The sequence below is a fragment of the Lolium perenne genome, chromosome 7 (genome assembly GCF_019359855.2).
Source record: "Lolium perenne isolate Kyuss_39 chromosome 7, Kyuss_2.0, whole genome shotgun sequence".
In the NCBI taxonomy this organism is placed as follows: domain Eukaryota; kingdom Viridiplantae; phylum Streptophyta; class Magnoliopsida; order Poales; family Poaceae; genus Lolium; species Lolium perenne.
Genome location: NC_067250.2, coordinates 30,489,389 through 30,507,511, shown reverse-complemented (window position 1 = coordinate 30,507,511; position 18,123 = coordinate 30,489,389). Strand labels below are relative to the sequence as shown.

General features: G+C 47.0%; 1 protein-coding gene across 1 annotated transcript in view; it reads right to left on the bottom strand.

Moving 5' to 3' along the window:
- LOC139833550 (uncharacterized) overlaps window positions 1-15,061 on the bottom strand; it is a 43,349-nt gene extending 28,288 nt beyond the window's left edge. The window contains exons 1-3 of the mRNA XM_071823851.1: window positions 14,093-15,061; window positions 13,672-13,991; window positions 13,350-13,587 (exon numbers count right to left, since the gene is read on the bottom strand). Coding sequence (XP_071679952.1) covers window positions 13,350-13,587; window positions 13,672-13,991; window positions 14,093-15,022 — 1,488 coding nt within the window. The 5' untranslated portion in view covers window positions 15,023-15,061. The remainder of the gene's footprint in view (window positions 1-13,349; window positions 13,588-13,671; window positions 13,992-14,092) is intronic.
- Between the last annotated feature and the right edge of the window lie 3,062 nt (window positions 15,062-18,123).

Here is an 18,123-nt window from a genome sequence, read left to right as displayed (position 1 = left end):
AACAGTCGATGAAAGTCCCTGTCGCACTTATCAGCTAGCGCAAAACTGCCTTTTACTGTAATTGGTCCCTTGGGTCCAGGGATCCTCCACAATAAGTATGTGTAATGTGGTACCGCCATAAACCTGGCGTACGCTGGCCGTCCCAACAAGGCGTGGTATTGTGATGGGAAGTCGACAACCTCAAATTCCAGCCTTTCGATCCTGTAATTTTCTCGGGTTCCAAACTGAACGTCGAGATTGATCTTTCCCAGCGGATAACTCGGCTTGTCTGGTGTGATACCATGGAAGCGTGTGTCAGTTGGTTTTAAATTTGCTAAGGAGATGTTCATCTTCCTCAATGTATCCGCATACATAAGATTTAAACTGCTGCCTCCATCTATAAATACTCGTGAAACGTCGAATCCTGCGATCACTGCTGGCAAAATCAATGCTGATTGCCCTGGTCGAGGAACTTGCTGTGGGTGGTCTACTATGGTGAAGCCAATGTCCTGCCCCGACCAATCTAAGTACTCGACTGTTGGTGGGGGCATCTTTTCTGCCATGAACACTTGTCGCGAAATTACTTTCTGAGCTCTGTTGGATGGCCTGGCTTTTTGAATCATTGAAACCGCGTCATTGGTGTCGACATATGGAGGTGGGTTTGGAGCTGCCGCTATTTGTAACTGGTGTCGATTTTCATCTGTGATTGCGGGAGGAGGTGGAAGGTGGATCTCACTCCTTGGCCCTTGGGGGTTTCTGTTCATTGCCTGCGTATTTGCCTGCCCTGCAAACTTCAGCATTGCTTGAAAATTTCGACAGTCCTTCTGTAGATGTCCAGACTGCCTTCTTCCATTGACATCGAGATAAAAGTGCATTTGGCATAGTCCGTTTAGGAGGTCCTCAGGTGAGACGTATGGTCTCTGAAACCTTGGTCCACTAGTTTGTTTGGAATCATCTTTGTAATCGCTGCGCTGCTCGCCGCTCCTCTGGTGATTATCTCGATTGTTTCCTCCATTGTTTCCTCAGAAACCAGCCGATATCTGGCTAGGGGCATTGTAATTTGAGGATTGCCGAGGAAATCGTCGCCTATTTTGAAAATTTCGACTGCGGTCCTCTTCAGGCGACCTATGCCGTTTGTTCTGACCAGCATCTTCTCCATCTGCCCACATATTTGCTATCTCCATTAATGCTGATACTGTCTTTGGGTTGGTTCTCCCCAAGTCTTCGACAAAATCTCCTCGTCGAATTCCAGCCACAAATTAACGCATCTATTGCTCTCTCGTCAGATATGTTCTCTGCCGAGTTTTTAATGATGTTCCACCTCTGGATGTACTTTCTCATTGATTCATCATGCTTTTATCTACACGACCTCAACTCCTCTAGTGATGCGGGTTTTTTGCAGGTGGATCGGAAATTCTTGACGAATACATCCTCAAAACTGTCCCAGTTGTCGATGGAACCTGGAGGCAGCTTCTTAATCCATGATCGTGCGGCTCCACTCAGATGTACTTGAATGCTCTGCACCGCTATTGCTCTAGTTCCGCCCATCAACTTTACCGTCTCGAGATAATCAACTAACCAATCCTCAGGATCTTGCAAGCCGTCGAATTTTTTGTAGTTATCGGGTAGTTTAAATCCTCATGGAACTCGAGTTTTACGGACTCGTCTTGTGAAACACGGGAGCCCACACATATCTTCTTCATTGACCTTTGGTGAGTGCCTGCGTTCCCTTCTCTCTTGTCGCGCTCTGTCAACCCTTGCCTGAGTAGCTGCATCTCTTGCGCCACTCGTTCTTGCAGGATCTTGCACTGCTGCCGTAGGTCGTGGACTATTTTGCCTTGCTGATCCTTTGGGAGACGTTCCTGCAAATGTTGTGCCCATCACTCCAACTCCTACCATGGCCATGTTGTACAATGGTTCCCTTGGGTCTCCAGGAGGTGGCCTGGACGCGAGTATAAAAGCTTGTGTTGCCATGTACCCAGCTTCCGGCGTTTTGGGAATAATGTTCCCCCTTGTGTCTATGGACATGAAGGACATGTCGAGGTTTTGAACTAGATTCTCCCTTTCAGCCTCAGGTATGTTCTGCAGTCGAGATCTTGCTCTGTTTCGAGCTGCTCTGTGACTTTCTCCCGAAGTACCTGACTGTCGACTCAAGTCCGCCCTCCGCCTGCTTGACACGGAAGCCGCGGCTTGCCTCCTGTCTAGCTCAATTCTCTGTTTTTCAAGTTCTCGTCTAGTACGAGCAAGTCTATTGGTAAGCTTGTGACTCTTCAGGTGTCACCGCTATGGTCATTGGCTCTGTGCCGTCCATGGCTCTTGCAACTCTGTCCCATACTGCCTGCGGAAATTGCACCATCTCTCGTGTTCCAGGCCCGATATATTTGGTCCCCAAACCACGTGTGAGATCTGCGGGATCGACGTATGGATTTCCCGCATCGTCGAAGTTCTCTGATGTCTCCTCCTGTGGACGACTTTTTTCTCCAATTGCATAGATTTGATGGTATTTTGAGTTTTGAACTTTGTCTGGATTGGTGACACCATCATATAGATTGGTGAAGACCTCTCCAACAATAGTGGATATGTCGATGAAGTTGAAGCTGTCGATGTTGCTCAAGTCATCGCTTATATCGGAGTCCGCAGATGACTTGAAGGACATGTCGCTGAAGATCTTGGCGAGTTTTTCACTTGTCATAGTGTTGATGAAGCGTGGCGGCAAAATCTCCTTGTCTCCTGTCTCAGTCGATGACGTGGAGTTCAAAAAATCGGAATCGATCTCCGATAATCCCGACGAGATCAGAATTTTGAGACGATACGATCCTTCAGATATGCATATGCATCCAAACGGGAGGGCGGGTGAGGAACAAAATCGACTAGATCAGTTTCGATCTGTTTACCTCTATCCATCTCGTTGCTTGCTACTGAAGAAGTCGACGATCTTGAACGTGCCATCGAGATCAGCTCCTTATCGCCTCTAATTCCCACTGACGGCGCCAATTGACAAGGGATTAACTTATCAATACCTACAAGTTGCAGGCTAGGGTTTAGTTGGAAGTAGAGGGCAAGTAGATCTCGAGGGTTTCAGCCGAAAAGTACTCGACGATTAAGAAACTAGGGTTGCGTGAAACAATAAGCCGATCCTTTCTTTGTCCCTCGACTCCCCCTTATATAGGAGGCGGAGCCGAGGGATTCGTAGTACACAAGTTACAGAGTCCGGGAGGGTTTCTGACTCGTCCCGTAATAATTACAAGTTGATATTCCTAATACAATTCTATCTTTCCTTAATACTAATTGGGCTTCCGGGCTTCATATTCTTTGACTCGTGGACCTTCATCAAACCCCGAGTACCATCTTCGGCAGGCCCATTGGGGATGCCTATGTCACCGGTGGTGAAGAAAAAAAAAGGTGGGACGCTGTTGGAAATGCGCAGTGAATACCCATGCTACTAAGGATTGTAAGGTCATTCATTACTGCTTGGTTTGTGATTCTGGGGCACATCTGACCATTCGGTGCCCAATTCTAAAGTTTCCGAGGCCCTCGAGGTTTTTTGTCGGTTGCGGTAATGATGTCACACTTGACCTTCAACTCCTGGACTCAGTTTATAAGCCTCAGTTGTTATATTCTGGAGCACCTACAGCTTTGTTGCTGGTGTCAGGGGAGGGGTATGTCACAGCGGTGACTATTCAGAATCTTATGGCCCGCATGTGTCCTGGAAATCCCACGTGGAAGTGGGAGGCTATCCCTCATGGTGTTAATGCTTTTCTTATTGGGATTCCTACAGCTGAGGATTTGTCGAGGATCGACGGTATGCAGATGAGTATGCCCAAAATTAATGCGCAGGCTCTTGTTTCTTCTTGGGCGCATTGACATAGGCATCCCAAATGGGCCTGCCGAAGATGGTACCCGGGGTTTACTGGAGGCCCAATACCCGAAGAATAAGAAGATTCGGGAGTCCAAGATTTACTAAGGAAAGATAGAGTTGTAATAGGAAGTGTTGTTTGTAATCTGGCGGGATGAGTTAGAAACCGTCCCGGACTCTGTAAACTTGTATAGCACGAATCCCTCGGCTCCACCTCCTATATAAAGGGGGAGTCGAGGGACGAAGAATCAATCGAATCATTGTCTGCAAACCCTAGTTTTCATATTCGTCGAGTACTTTCCGGCTGAAACCTTCGAGATCTACTTACCCTCTACTTCCAACTAAACCCTAGCCTACAATCCATAGGCATTGACAAGTTGATACCTTGTCAATTGGCGCCGTCTGTGGGAACTAGAGGCGTAAGGAGCTGATCTCGATGGCACGCTCAAGATCTTCGACATCGTCAACCGCAAGCAACACAATGGATCGAGGTAAACAGATCGCTGCTGGTCTTGTCGATTTTGTCCCTCACCCACCCTCCCGTTTGGATGCATATGCGTATCTGGCGGAGCCCATGGAGATGACGTTCGGGAGGTTTCACTTTCGCGTCGAGAAGGAAGGATCGTATCGTGTCGAGATTCCGATTTCGTCGGGATCGTCGGTGATCGATTCAGATTTTTCAAACTATGCATCGTCAACCGAGTCAGGAGAAGAAGAAACCTCGGCGACACGCTACGTCAGCACCAGAGCAAGAGAGAAACTCGCCAAGATCTTCAACGACATGTCGTTTGAATCATCTGCGGACTCATATATAAGCGATGGCTCAAGCGATGTCGACAGTTACGACTTCATCGACAAATCTCTCACAGTGGGCAAGGTCTTCATCAATCTCAATGATGATGTCACCAAACCCAACGTAGATCTGAGTACAAAGTATCATCAGATTTACGCCATTGAAGATCATGAGGAGACATCTGAGGCTTTCGACAGTTTGGGAAATCCATACGTCGATCCCTCCAATCTGCGACAAGGCCTGGGCAACAAATACGTCGGGCCAGAGCCGCGAGATAGAGTCCAACTTTCACAAGCAGCGTGGGACAGAGCCGCGAGAGCTATGAACGGCACAGAACCAATGGCTACCACAGCCACACCAGAAGAATTGCAAGCATATCAATATAGGCTCGCACGAGCTGCCAGGGAATTGGAAAAACAGACAGCTGAGTTGAACAGGAGAAAGGAGGCAGCTTCTGCATCCAGCAGGAGAAGGGCAGATCTAAGTCGACAATCTAGAACTACGGGTGATAGCCACCGGGAGGCGCGGACCAGAGCAAGATCAAGGCTGCAACACATACCCGAAGCAGAAAGAGAGCACTTGGTCCAGAACCTCGACATGTCCTTCATGTCGATAGATACAAGAGGAAACATCATCCCTAAGACACCAGAGGTTGGGTATATGGCGACGCATGCTTTTATCCTTGCGTCTAAACCACCTCCAGGTGATCCAAGGGAAACATTGTACAATATGGCGGTAGCAGGAGTTGGAGCTATGGGGACAGCGTTTGTATCAACGCCTCCCGAAGGAGTGGCAAGGCAAAATAGTCCACGACCTGCAGCAGCAACAGCGGCAACACCTGAAGGGCCAAGTGGAGCAAGAGACACAGCAGCACAGGCAAGAGTCGACAGAGCGCGGCAAAGCAGAAGGGATCATCGGCAATCTCCGGAATTGACCGACGAAGATATGTGTGGCTTGCCATGCTTTACGAGGAGAGTCCGGAAAACTCGAGTCCCCTCAGGATTCAAGTTACCCGATAATTTCAAGAAGTTCGACGGCCTTCAAGATCCAGAGGATTGGCTAGTCGACTATCTGGAGACGGTGAAGCTCACAGGAGGAACTAGGGCAACAGCCATGCAAAGTATCCAGGTGCATTTGAGTGGAGCCGCACGATCTTGGATAAAGAAACTCGCTCCAGGATCCATCGACAGCTGGGAAAGTTTCGAGGATGTGTTCGTCAAGAACTTTAGATCCACGTGCAAAAAACCCGCGTCGTTAGAGGAGTTGAGAGCGTGTCGACAGAAGCCAGATGAGCCAATGAGGAAGTACATCCAGAGGTGGAATATCATTAAAAACTCAGCAGAAAATATATCTGACGAGAGAGCAATAGATGCGTTTGTCGCAGGAGTCAGGCGTGGAGATTTCGTCGAAGACTTGGGAAGGACCAATCCAAAGACAATATCCGCGTTAATGGAGATAGCAAATAAATGGCCAGATGGAGAAGACGCCGTCCACAACAAACGACACAGGTCGCCAGAGGAGGACCGCGGTCGAAACTATCAACCGAGGCGAAGATTTCCTCGGACGTACCAGAACTACGACGCTCCAGGACAAATTTCGGCAGGTTTTCGGACAAACACAGGAGGAAGCAACAGAGATGATTACCAGAGAAGCAGTGAGCAGCGAGGTGATAACAGGGATGATTCACGCAACAGGCAAAATAGCGGGCCTAGGTTCCCAAGACCTTTCGTGTCCCCTGAAGAGATGATGAACGGACCGTGCCAGATGCATTTTTTCCTCGACAGCAACGGAAAAAGACAGTCAGGGCACTTGCAGAAGGATTGTCGAAATTTTCAAGCAATGTTGCGGTATGCAGAGAACGCTAATGCGCGGGCAGCACAGAGAAATCCTCGAGAACCCAGAAGCGAGATTCACTTGCCGCCTCCTCCCGCGATTACAGACGACAATCGGCATCAGCTCAGAATAGCGGCAGCACCTGCACCACCACCTTATGTTGATCCTAATCCTAATGGAGCAGTGTTGATGATTCAAAAGGGAAGGCCGTCCAATAGAGCTCAGAAAGTAATCTCACGACAGGTGTTTATGGCAGAGAAAATGCCTCCACCAACAGTTGAGTACCTTAATTGGTCAGGACAAGATATCGGCTTCACAATAGCAGATCATCCGCAGCAAGTTCCTCGACCAGGACAGTCAGCACTTATTCTGCCAGCAGTTATCGCGGGATTTGATGTCTCTCGAGTGTTCATAGACAGCGGCAGCAGCTTAAACCTTATGTATGCAGATACATTGAGAAAGATGAACATATCCTTATCAAACTTGAAACCAACAGACACAAGGTTCCACGGCATCACACCGGAGAAACCAAGTTATCCATTGGGAAAGATCAATCTCGACGTTCAGTTTGGGACCCGAGAAAATTATAGAATCGAGAGGCTCGAGTTTGAAGTCGTGGATTTTCCGTCGCAATATCACGCTCTGTTGGGACGACCAGCATATGCTAGATTTATGGCAGTGCCACACTATACATACTTGTTGTGGAGGTTGCCTGGACCAAAGGGACCAATCACAGTTAAAGGAAGCTTTGCCTTAGCCGATAAGTGCGACAAGGATTTCCACCGGTTGTCAGAAACCTTCGGGATGCAAGCTGAGTACTTGGCGTCAAAAAGCATGACTGATTACGACGTACTGCCAGACGTTGGAAGGCCAAACAAAGAATCAACTTTCAGTACCGAGAAAAATTCAAAAGAAGTGCAGATTCACCCGACAGACCCAAAAAAGACGACATCTATCGCAAACGACATGGATATCGCATAGGAAAGCGCGCTCGTCGAGTTCCTCTGTGAGCACTGGAAAATCTTCGCATGGTGTCCAGCTGACATGCCAGGAGTACCCAGGGAACTTGCCGAGCACCACCTAAACTTGGATCCACTAGCGAGACCAATCAAACAACCTTTGCGACGTTTTTCAGAACCAAACCGCAAAGCCATGCTGTCAGAAATTAATCGACTACAAGAAGCTGGTTTTATCAAAGAGATATTCACAGAAGCCACATGGGTAGCAAATCCTGTGCTGGTGCCGAAGAAAAACACTAAGGTCCTTCGCATGTGCGTCGACTTTACGTGTGTCAATAAACATTGTCCAAAGGATCACTTTCCCCTCCCGAGGATCGATCAAATTATCGACTCCACGGCTGGATGTGAACGTCTTTCCTTCCTGGATGCATATTCTGGTTATAACCAGATCAGATTGAAAGAAGATGATGAAGTAAAGACCGCGTTTATTACACCTTACGGCGTGTTTTGCTACAGAACAATGCCCTTTGGTCTAAAAAATGCGGGAGCAACATATCAAAGGATGATGCAGAAGTGTTTGGCGACACAGATTGGGAAGAACGTGCAAGTATACATTGATGATGTCGTTATAACATCAAAAAAGGGGGCAACACTGATCGAGGATCTCAAGGAAACCTTCGACAACCTTGATAAGTTCTGCCTCAAACTGAACCCGACGAAGTGTTCCTTTGGCGTCCCAGCAGGAGAACTTTTGGGGTTTCTAGTATCAGCAAGAGGGATTGAAGCAAATCCCGACAAAATACAGGCTATCGTAACAATGAGGAAGCCAACAAAGTTGAAGGAGATACAACAGCTAACGGGGCGAGTCGCAGCTTTGAGTAGATTCGTCGCTAGGCTGGGAGAAAAGGCACTACCGTTCTACGCTTTGATAAAACAAGGAGATAAATTTCAGTGGAACGAAGAAGCCGACAGAGCTTTCGAGGATTTGAAGCGCACAATTTCGACACCGCCAATTCTGGTGGCACCAAAAGAAAGGGAACCCCTCCTGCTATATATCGCAGCCACACCCCAAGTGGTGAGCACGGTGCTAGTTGTCGAAAGGGAAGAAGAAGGAAAACTCCACGGCGTGCAGAGGCCAGTATACTTCATCAGCGAAGTTTTATCGCCATCTAAACAAAGGTATCCGCAGTACCAAAAGATAGCATATGGAGTATTCACGACAGCACGAAAATTGCGCCACTATTTTTCGGCACATCCGATCATAGTGGTCAATGAAGCTCCCTTGTCAAATATACTGAACAACCCAGAAGCTACGGGTCGTGTCTCCCTTTGGGGAATAGAACTTTCCCCTAGGGACATCACGTATGAAAAAAGAAAAGCAATAAAATCGCAAATACTGCCGGACTTCATCGCAGAGTGGATGGAGTTGCAAAATACAGGACCTCCAGATTTATCGAGAACTTGGACCATGAACTTCGACGGGTCCAAAAGACTGGAAGGAGCTGGCGCAGGGGTAGTACTCATATCACCTGAAGGCGACAAGTTGAAGTACATCCTCCGGATGACGTTCCCTAACGCATCTAACAATGAAGCAGAATATGAGGCTCTCATACATGGAATGAAGATGGCGAAAGCCTGCGGAGCAACTCGACTAAAAATCTTTGGCGACTCACAGCTGGTGGCACAGCAAGTTATGAACCAATGTGATGCAGTCAATGATAGCATGATGGCATACAAGGAGGTATACAACGAACTCGAGAAGTTGTTCGATGGATGCGAAGTAAACCATATTAGCAGATTGAGCAACGACGAAGCCGATGTTCTTGCAAACATCGGGTCGCAATGCCTTGCAGTCCCGCCAGGTGTATTCTAGGAAGAAATAACAGAGAGATCCACTAAGTCGACAAAATCAAAAAAGAAGGAGAAGAAACCCTCGGGGGCTACCAAGGAAAAGCAAGAGTACGAAGAAGAAGATCAGGACCTGGTCATGGTGATACAGATACCGTGGATGCAGCCGTACATATCATACATCCTGAGGAAAGAAATACCCGACGATCCAGTTGAGGCAAGGCGAGTAATTCGACGCTCCAAAGCTTTCACGGTGGTCAAGGGAGAATTGTATAAGCGAAGTATTTCAGGCGTCTTGCAAAGGTGCGTCACACCAGAGGAAGGAAGAATAATTCTGAAGGATGTACACGAGGGAATATGTGGCCACCACGCAAGTAGTCGAGCTATCGCAGCCAAAGTTTTTCGAGCAGGATTCTACTGGTTGACAGCAATCGAGGACGCCAAGGACATAGTAAGAACTTGCGACGCGTGTCAAAGGTTTGCCGCAAAACCTCACTCTCTAGCAGCAGAGCTAGCACCAATACCATTGTCATGGCCCTTTGCTCAATGGGGACTTGATATGGTGGGTAAGTTACACAAATCCTGGCCAGGAGGAAAGGAGTACATGCTAGTAGTCATCGACAAGTTTACAAAATGGATAGAAGCGAAGCCGATAAATTCACTGAGATGGAGCATCCGCAGAAAATTCGTAAAAGGCCTCGTCTTCAGATTTGGAGTGCATCATAGCATCGTCACGTACAACGGCAGTAACTTCACATCCCATGAATTCAAAGATTATTGCGAAGAGGTGGGTATCAAGCTGAACTTTGCGTCGCTTGCACATCCTCAAACCAATGGGCAAGTCGAGAAAGCCAATGGTATCATCTGCAATGGCATCAAGAAGCGCTTGTTAGGACCACTGGAAAAAGCTCGACATACCTGGCCAGAAGAACTACCAAGCGTGTTGTGGAGCATCCGAACAACACCAAACACAGCAACGCAGGAAACTCCGTTTTTTCTGGTTCATGGAGCAGAAGCAGTACTACCAATCGAGATAGAGCACAACTCTCCACGTGTCGCTGAATATGATGAAGAAACATCGAGAAGAGCGCTAGAGGACGACGTCGACGCACTTGATGAAGCTCGAGATGAAGTATTATCTCGGGTAACCAAATATCAACAGGACTTGAAGAATTACCACAGTCGACGTTTGCGGCCAAGATCTTTTCAGGTGGGCGACCTAGTTCTTCGGCTCACGCAAAAAAGTCATGAAAAACTCGAGTCACCATGGCTTGGCCCTTACATCGTCACGGAAGTAATCGGAGGAGGAGCATATAGGATAAAGGACAAGAAGACAGGGGTGGAGGAGCCAAACCCCTGGAACGTGGCGCAACTTAGGCGGTTCTACGCCTAGAGTCGAAATATAGTCCTTGTAAAACTTCAATGTACTGAAACGCCCGCGAGTTTTCAGACGCACTCTTTTCCTTTTTCGGGGCACCGAGTGGGGCCGGAGAAGGTTTTTAATGAGGCGGGCTCGCGGTGCTGCAATATAATAAAGATAGTGACAATATAACTTTTCTTCTTTATCGACATGACCAAAATCTTTGCTCCGACGAATTTCAATATAGTTCATCGACAAAAGAAAAACCTTGCCTTGGTATTCAAATACCTCGTGAGTCAATAAAAATACAAAATAGTACTCAGTAAAAAGCTCGGGGGCTCATATTCACCTTAAGTATATATATGCCTTGGTTTAAAACCTCGCAAATATACAAATATAATAAAGAGTCACCGAAACACTCGGGGGCTAGACAAACAGAGAAATATAATGATTGCTTTACAATATAGTCATGGATTACAAAGAAGAAATATCTACAAGAAGAAAAAAATAACTAGTCTTGATTCAGTATGTCATCAAGAGTAACTCTGTTTTCCTCAGGAGCAGCACCAAGAAAATCGGCATAATGGCCATCGGCAAAAAAGTCGGCATCCATCCGAAGCAGGTCCTCAATCATTTCTTCGGCTATGGGCGTAACCTTCGTGTTAATCCTGTCAACACCAACTCTCCGACGTTTTACCTTTTGGTGAACCTTCTCGACAACCTGGGTAAGGTCAAGTTTCGAGTGGCAGATCTGGAGCATGATAAGAGCAAATCTGGCGCCAGCTACTAGTTGAGCTCTGACAAAATCATGGATACTGCGAGCATCCTTAAACCTTTCCATCAATTCAGGAAGAGTTTTTGGTTGGACGTTCCGAGGAAACATGGAGTTGTAAACCATGGACAAGGTCTTGGTACAGAAGTCAAGGAAATCGCGAGTTTGAGAGGTGCGATCTTGAAATCTGACAATTTGGCGGGTCCTCTCCGGGGTAGCCCAAAACAAAGAACCATGATCCAGGGAAAGATTAACAAGGAGGTTTGTCCTAGCACTTACTCTCTCTTCCTCGGCAGCAGCATCAGTAAAGGCACCTATCAGAACAAAGAAGTGGAAACCTTTAAGAGACAATAGCATGAAGATGAAAGATATCACAGGATGAAACAGGCATACCCGACATATCTGCACTGGCTTCATTCATTAATTCGAGCATGAAATTTTCTCGAGTAGTCGCCTTTTCAGCCTCGGAAGCAGCAAACTCCTTGGCAGCCACGGCCTCGCGAGCTTGCTGGAGAGCAACTTTTTCGGCTTCAGATGACTTGCGAGATTGTTCCATCATCACAAGTGTTTGCTTCTTTGCATACTGAAGCTGCTGTCGAAGTTCGTCCAGTTCTTGCGACAAGGTATCGTCGACAGGTGCAGTATCAGCAAAAGTTCTCCTCGCGTGAGAAGAAGAAGGCGACACATTGGAAGGAGCGGAAGTTGGAGTATAGTTATCAAATATCAACTGAAATATAAACAGGATAAAATCAAACGACAAGCAAAGGTAGAATTTTTCATTAATCTCTTGGAATAATTACAAGGGCATTACAGTGGAGCTAAGGAAATACGTGTCGCTAAACGACTACTTTGGCGACAAAAGCAAAAGAAACAAAGAAAAACAGAGGCATGCAACTAGACCTCCGGCCTTGACGAGCTAGGAGTCGACGCTGGCTTAATCCCGAGATAGGCCAAGATCTTCTTCGTGTTGGGCTTGGCCGCCTTGATCAGCGACTTCCACCTTGATTGTTCTATTTGCTCGGTGTCGCCAACTTTCATCCAGTCGATAGTTTGTCGACTGTCAGCAACCAAGGCGACAGTGTTTTCAACGGCAACCTTCATATTCTCTTGGCGCATCTTCAGTCCAAGGTCTTCCGGTGTATTGAACATCTTGGCAAGGTTGAGGAAAGTCGCAGGCTCCTCCTTCTTCGGGAAGAAGTAGGGGAACAATGCCGACAATACTGCATTAGCATTCGATACACCTTCACGAATCTCGGACCCATGAAGCTCCAGATAAGAAAGTGCGTCAAGGACCGGATCATCGACAGGATTCGTCAGGTCAAAATCCTGGTTTGTTTGGACTGTCAAGGAAACAAAGTATTAGTGAAAAGACAAGAAACAAAGATTCTCCTAAAATAAAAGGGAGCAGTAAAATTACCGAAAGTACGGCGACTCTGAGTCTTCAGGCGCTTGAGGATTCCTTCTTCGCGAGAAGCTTGCGCAGCTTTGTGCTCATCTAAAGCAGCTGTAGCATCCTTAAGCTTTTTCTGCAGTTCCTCGACACCAGCAGCTTTCGCCTTGGCTTCATCAGCTTCGGTCTTGGCTTTGCTAGCAGCGAGGTCCGCTTTCTTGCGAGCCGCCTCACTTTGCTCAAGTTTTCGAGAAAGTGCGTCGGCGCGTTCGTTAGCCTCTGCAAGTTTCTCTGTCGAGATATGAAAAAAGAGAGGAGAAAGATCAAAAATCGCGACAAGCACCAAGAGTAAAAAATCAAGGAAAAACAGCAAGTACAAAAGTCGTTACCTTCGGCTCTATTAGCATATTCACGGTACCCAACAAATTGGGAACCGATGCGGAGAAGATCCTTGATCATAGGCTGTTCAGCGTGAACACAGAAAGAAAAACATCGGCATGAAAAAGAGAGAAGGTGTGAAAAAACAAAATAAGGAAAATATAGATGTCGACAAGCTTACATCATCTAGGAGCAGAGTCGACGAACTGCCCAACTGAGGGGCAGGTTCAATAATCTTTTCAACCCTTGCCCTTTTTGGTGAAGGAGCAAGGGGGCTTGATGGCGGAGTAGTGGTGACGACGTTTTGTTGAGGAGGCGAGGTTTCTTCTCCTTCAACTAGCGTGTCTGAGGCAAGTACAGTACGTGACGTGCTTGTCCGAGGAGCCACGTCAGTAGTTGGAACTTCTTCCTCGTCATCGCTAATAATCAAAAAATCGGCAGCATAAAAAGCAAGACAAGCTAAATATTTCGAGTACAAAAATAGAGAAATAAAGACGACTTACGAGCTGATGAGGGATTCAGCATAAAGATCGTAAGTTGCCTTCGGATGAGAAGGAACAACTTCTTCAGCCTTAGAGGTGCCAGAATCTTCAACATCAGTCCTTTTCCTTTTGTTCTTGGGAGAAACAGCAGGAGGAAGGGATTGCGTCGATTCACTGGCTTCAGACTCAACTTCTTTTTCATGAGAAGCCGCAGATTTGTGAGAACCCGCGACTTCACTTTCACGAATAGCAGAACCTTGAGTATCTTCGGCAACGATGGCCTGTTCTTCGACTTCTCCACCCTCCGGAAGAGGAGGAAGGGAAGTCATGGTAGGATGGTTCTGTAAAAAATAGTGACCAGAAGGAAAATTAAAAGAGATGACAATATAATGAGGTGCAGAGAAAGTGCAAAATAAGGTAAAAACTCGGCAAGACAAAATACCTCGGGGAGTGGATTGGCGGCGCTGTACGGTTCCACGCGACAAGAGGAAGGAATTGGGTCTTTACCCAGGCGAGAAAGTCTTCGAATCAACTTCTCCAAGTCCTTGGTGGAAAGATCACCGGAGATTCTGTTGGCGTCATTTTTACCAGAATATGTCCAAAGGGGATTTTTGCGAGCCTGGAGAGGCTGCACTCTAATCCTAAGGAAATAGGCAGTGATTTGAACACCAGAAAGCTCTTTGCCTCGAGTATTTTGAAGCTGGCGAATACGAGACATGAGCGCCTCTGTCGCCTTTTTCTCTTCCTCGGAAGCTTCGGCATCCCAGGAGCGGCGGCGCTGAATTTTGGCACTTCCGTCGAAAGGAACTATGTTGTGCTCAACGGAGTTGGCGCTTTCTTCGTGAATGTAGAGCCACTTTTTGCGCCATCCTTGGACAGAATCAGGAAATTTGACGTCGAAATAGTCGACATCAGTGCGAACACAGATAACAACGCCACCTATGTTATAAGTGACGTTGTGGGAGCCATTGCGGCGGAGGCAGAAGATGCGTTTCCACAGAGCCCAATTGGGAGGGATTCCGAGGAAGCATTCGCAAAGTGTGATGAAAATAGAAATGTGAAGGATGGAATTGGGAGTCAATTGGTGCAATTGAATCCCATAAACAAAAAGAAGACCGCGGAGGAAATCGTGGATTGGGGTCGAGAGGCCGCGGATGAGATGATCAACAAAACTAACCCGATACTCCATTGGAGGCTTGGGGTAGCTTTCTTCGCTAGGGAAGCGGATGGCGTCCTCCTTCTTCATGAGGCCAAGCCTCTTCAGCATGTTGGTGTCTTGGTTGGAGATTTTGGATCTCTCCCACTCAAGATCCTCGGCGGCCATCTTGGATTCCGGAGTGCTGTGGCGAGTCAGACGCGCGCGCGGTGGCATCAATGGCAATGACAGAGCAATGTGTGTGAGTGCGGAAAATCAGAGAGAGATCGGGCGCAGGAGAAGTTTTGCGAAGAGGAACAGGTGAGCGGCGCAAGCGAGGGGATGAACGGAGGTTGAAGAAAGGTTTATATAAGAATCGGGTGAAGCAGTGTGCCGTTGGATGAAGAGATCGTGTGGTGAGAATAGATCTTCTAGATACAAGGGTAAAAAGGTATTTTTACTGAGATAGGCGTTACTGTACGTGCGCCAGAAAAAGCGGAGGACGTGTGTCCCCCACTTGCACGACGTGTCAACATGGTGGAAGCAATGGACCCACAGGGCAGAAAGATCACGACTATTCGAGAAGGATGAAGTAAATTTGGTTAAGGGAAGCATGTCGACGAGAAAGGTTAAAAAAGATTGGCGACAGGAAGAATTATTCAATACTTCGGGAGCCTTTGATCAAAAACAAGTTTTTCCCCAAATGCTCGGGGGCTACTTCGACAAAAAGTAAAATTTCGACTATGGCAATATAGAAATTGCGGGAGCCTACAACCAAGCACAAGTTCTTGGCTGTAGCCTCGGGGGCTACTCCCATCGGGAGCGCTGTTCGCGCACCCGAGAGATAAAAAAAAAGAGAGAGACAAGAAGAAAGAAATCGTATTGGGAAATAATGAAAATATAGTGACAAGGTGGATTAAAATGTTGAGCCTACAACCAAGCACAAGTTCTTGGCTGTAGCCTCGGGGGCTACTCCCATCGGGAACGCTGTTCGCGTGCCCGATGAAATTAACAAAGGAAAAATAGAAAAGCAAGAGAGTATATTTCGAGTTATAATTAACTCTACATATACTCCCATCGGGAGAGCAGTATAAGTCATATTTGACTCGATAAAATGTGCCATTCCAACAGCCGGAAAAGCACTCGACAATATATTCTCAGAACGCCGAAGTTGCGATCAATTTCTGAATGCCGCAAATTTGCGAAGGTAAGACCCCAGATCCGTTCTGCTGGGCGTGGCATCGCCAAAGACTGCGCTCTGCTACTTTTATCCGTATCAACAGATACGAAGAAAAATCCTAACGGACGCGTTAGGTACCCGATAAATTCGACTGGGACTCGACAGAATGGTAAGACCTTAAGCGGCACCTGTCGAAGTTTACACCAGTATCCCGAGATCATGTCCAGGGACGTGATTTTGAAGTAGGTTTTTGCGGATTGCCACTAGAGCAGTTAACTAGTACCTGATCCGTCAGATGAACTAGCCCCAACTACCATTATCCCTGTACAATATAGAATTTTATGTGAAGAAGTATAAAAAAGTTAAAGCTTCCGAATAAAAATAAACAGTGGAGATTTTCCCTGATTCTACGATTCAAGCAAAATCTCGGGGGCTACTGACATAGGCATCCCAAATGGGCCTGCCGAAGATGGTACCCGGGGTTTACTGGAGGCCCAATACCCGAAGAATAAGAAGATTCGGGAGTCCAAGATTTACTAAGGAAAGATAGAGTTGTAATAGGAAGTGTTGTTTGTAATCTGGCGGGATGAGTTAGAAACCGTCCCGGACTACGTAGAACTTGTATAGCACGAATCCCTCGGCTCCACCTCCTATATAAAGGGGGAGTCGAGGGACGAAGAATCAATCGAATCATTGTCTGCAAACCCTAGTTTTCATATTCGTCGAGTACTTTCCGGCTGAAACCTTCGAGATCTACTTACCCTCTACTTCCAACTAAACCCTAGCCTACAATCCATAGGCATTGACAAGTTGATACCTTGTCACGCATCAGAATGTAATTCCAGAGTTTGTTATGGAGCCGATTTGGGTGCATGTCGACGGCGTACCTGATTCTGTGCGACACTTTCTAGGTCTCTGGATTGTGGGCTCTCTTATTGGTTCTACTCTTGATGTAGATTCGTATTCCCTATGGAGCCTGGGGATTGTTCGTGTTCTTGTGGCTATGCGTGACCCAACAGCTCTGGAGAAAGATAAAGGTTGCTTGGAGGTGGTTGCTCTGTTACATCTTAATGGCTACAGGTTTCGTTTTTGGCGAGAGGCGGTTGGATACAAGCCAGACCCTCGGTTTCGTCCTTTTTTCTGGAAGGATGGAGGTGATGATGATGGCTCCTACGGCTTTGAGGAGGAGAGGTTTGATGATAGTACAGCGGACGCTGCACTGGAGGCAGCTAATATGGATGTCGATGGACACCCTCCTACGCACACTTCTGGTGGCACAGCGGTGCCGGTTGCTCAGGTGGCTTTGACCCCATTCAACCACTCACCGATGACAGACAGAGGTCGGGAGATTGTGGCGAGAGCTAGTTCGTAGTCGCCTCACCTGTTTGCTTCTCCCCCCGACGTCTTCTAGGGCTACTTCTCCGTCTCGAGTTCGGACCTTCGTGCAAGGACGTACTCGACCAGCTTCATCGCCTTCTTGATGACCAACAAGTATAGGGGGTGTATCGTAGTACTTTCGATAAATAAGAGTGTCGAACCCAACGAGGAGCATAAGGTGTTGACAAGCAGTTTCGATGAAGGATTCACTGTAAATGCTCACAGACAAGTATTCAGGGGGTTTTTATATAGCAGATGAATAAAGTACATGTAAGTAAAGTGCGAGAGTAATAATTGCAGCGAGTGGCCCAATCCTTTTTAGCACAAAGGACAAGCCGGTTTGTTTGCTTATAATGACCAAACGTTCTTGAGGACACACGGGGATTTAGTCTAGTGCTTTCGCTTCATATAGTTGATTAATCTTCATTGTTTTGATAAGTGTTGTGTGGGTGAACCTATGCTAATGCACCGCCCTTCCTAGGACTAATACATACTTGTGATTATACCCCTTCCAAGCATCCGCAAATACAAGAAAGTAATTAAGATAAATCTAACCACGGCCTTAAACTCTGAGATCCTGCTATCCCTCCTGCATCGATATACCAACGGGGGTTCAGGTTGCTGTCACTCCGGTAACCCCACAATTAGCAAACGAATACAAGATGTATTCCCCTAGGCCCATAAAGGTGAAGTATCATGTAGTCGACGTTCACATGACACCACTAGAAGAATAACACCACAACTTAAATATCAAACCATTGAATATTACCCAACATAGTTC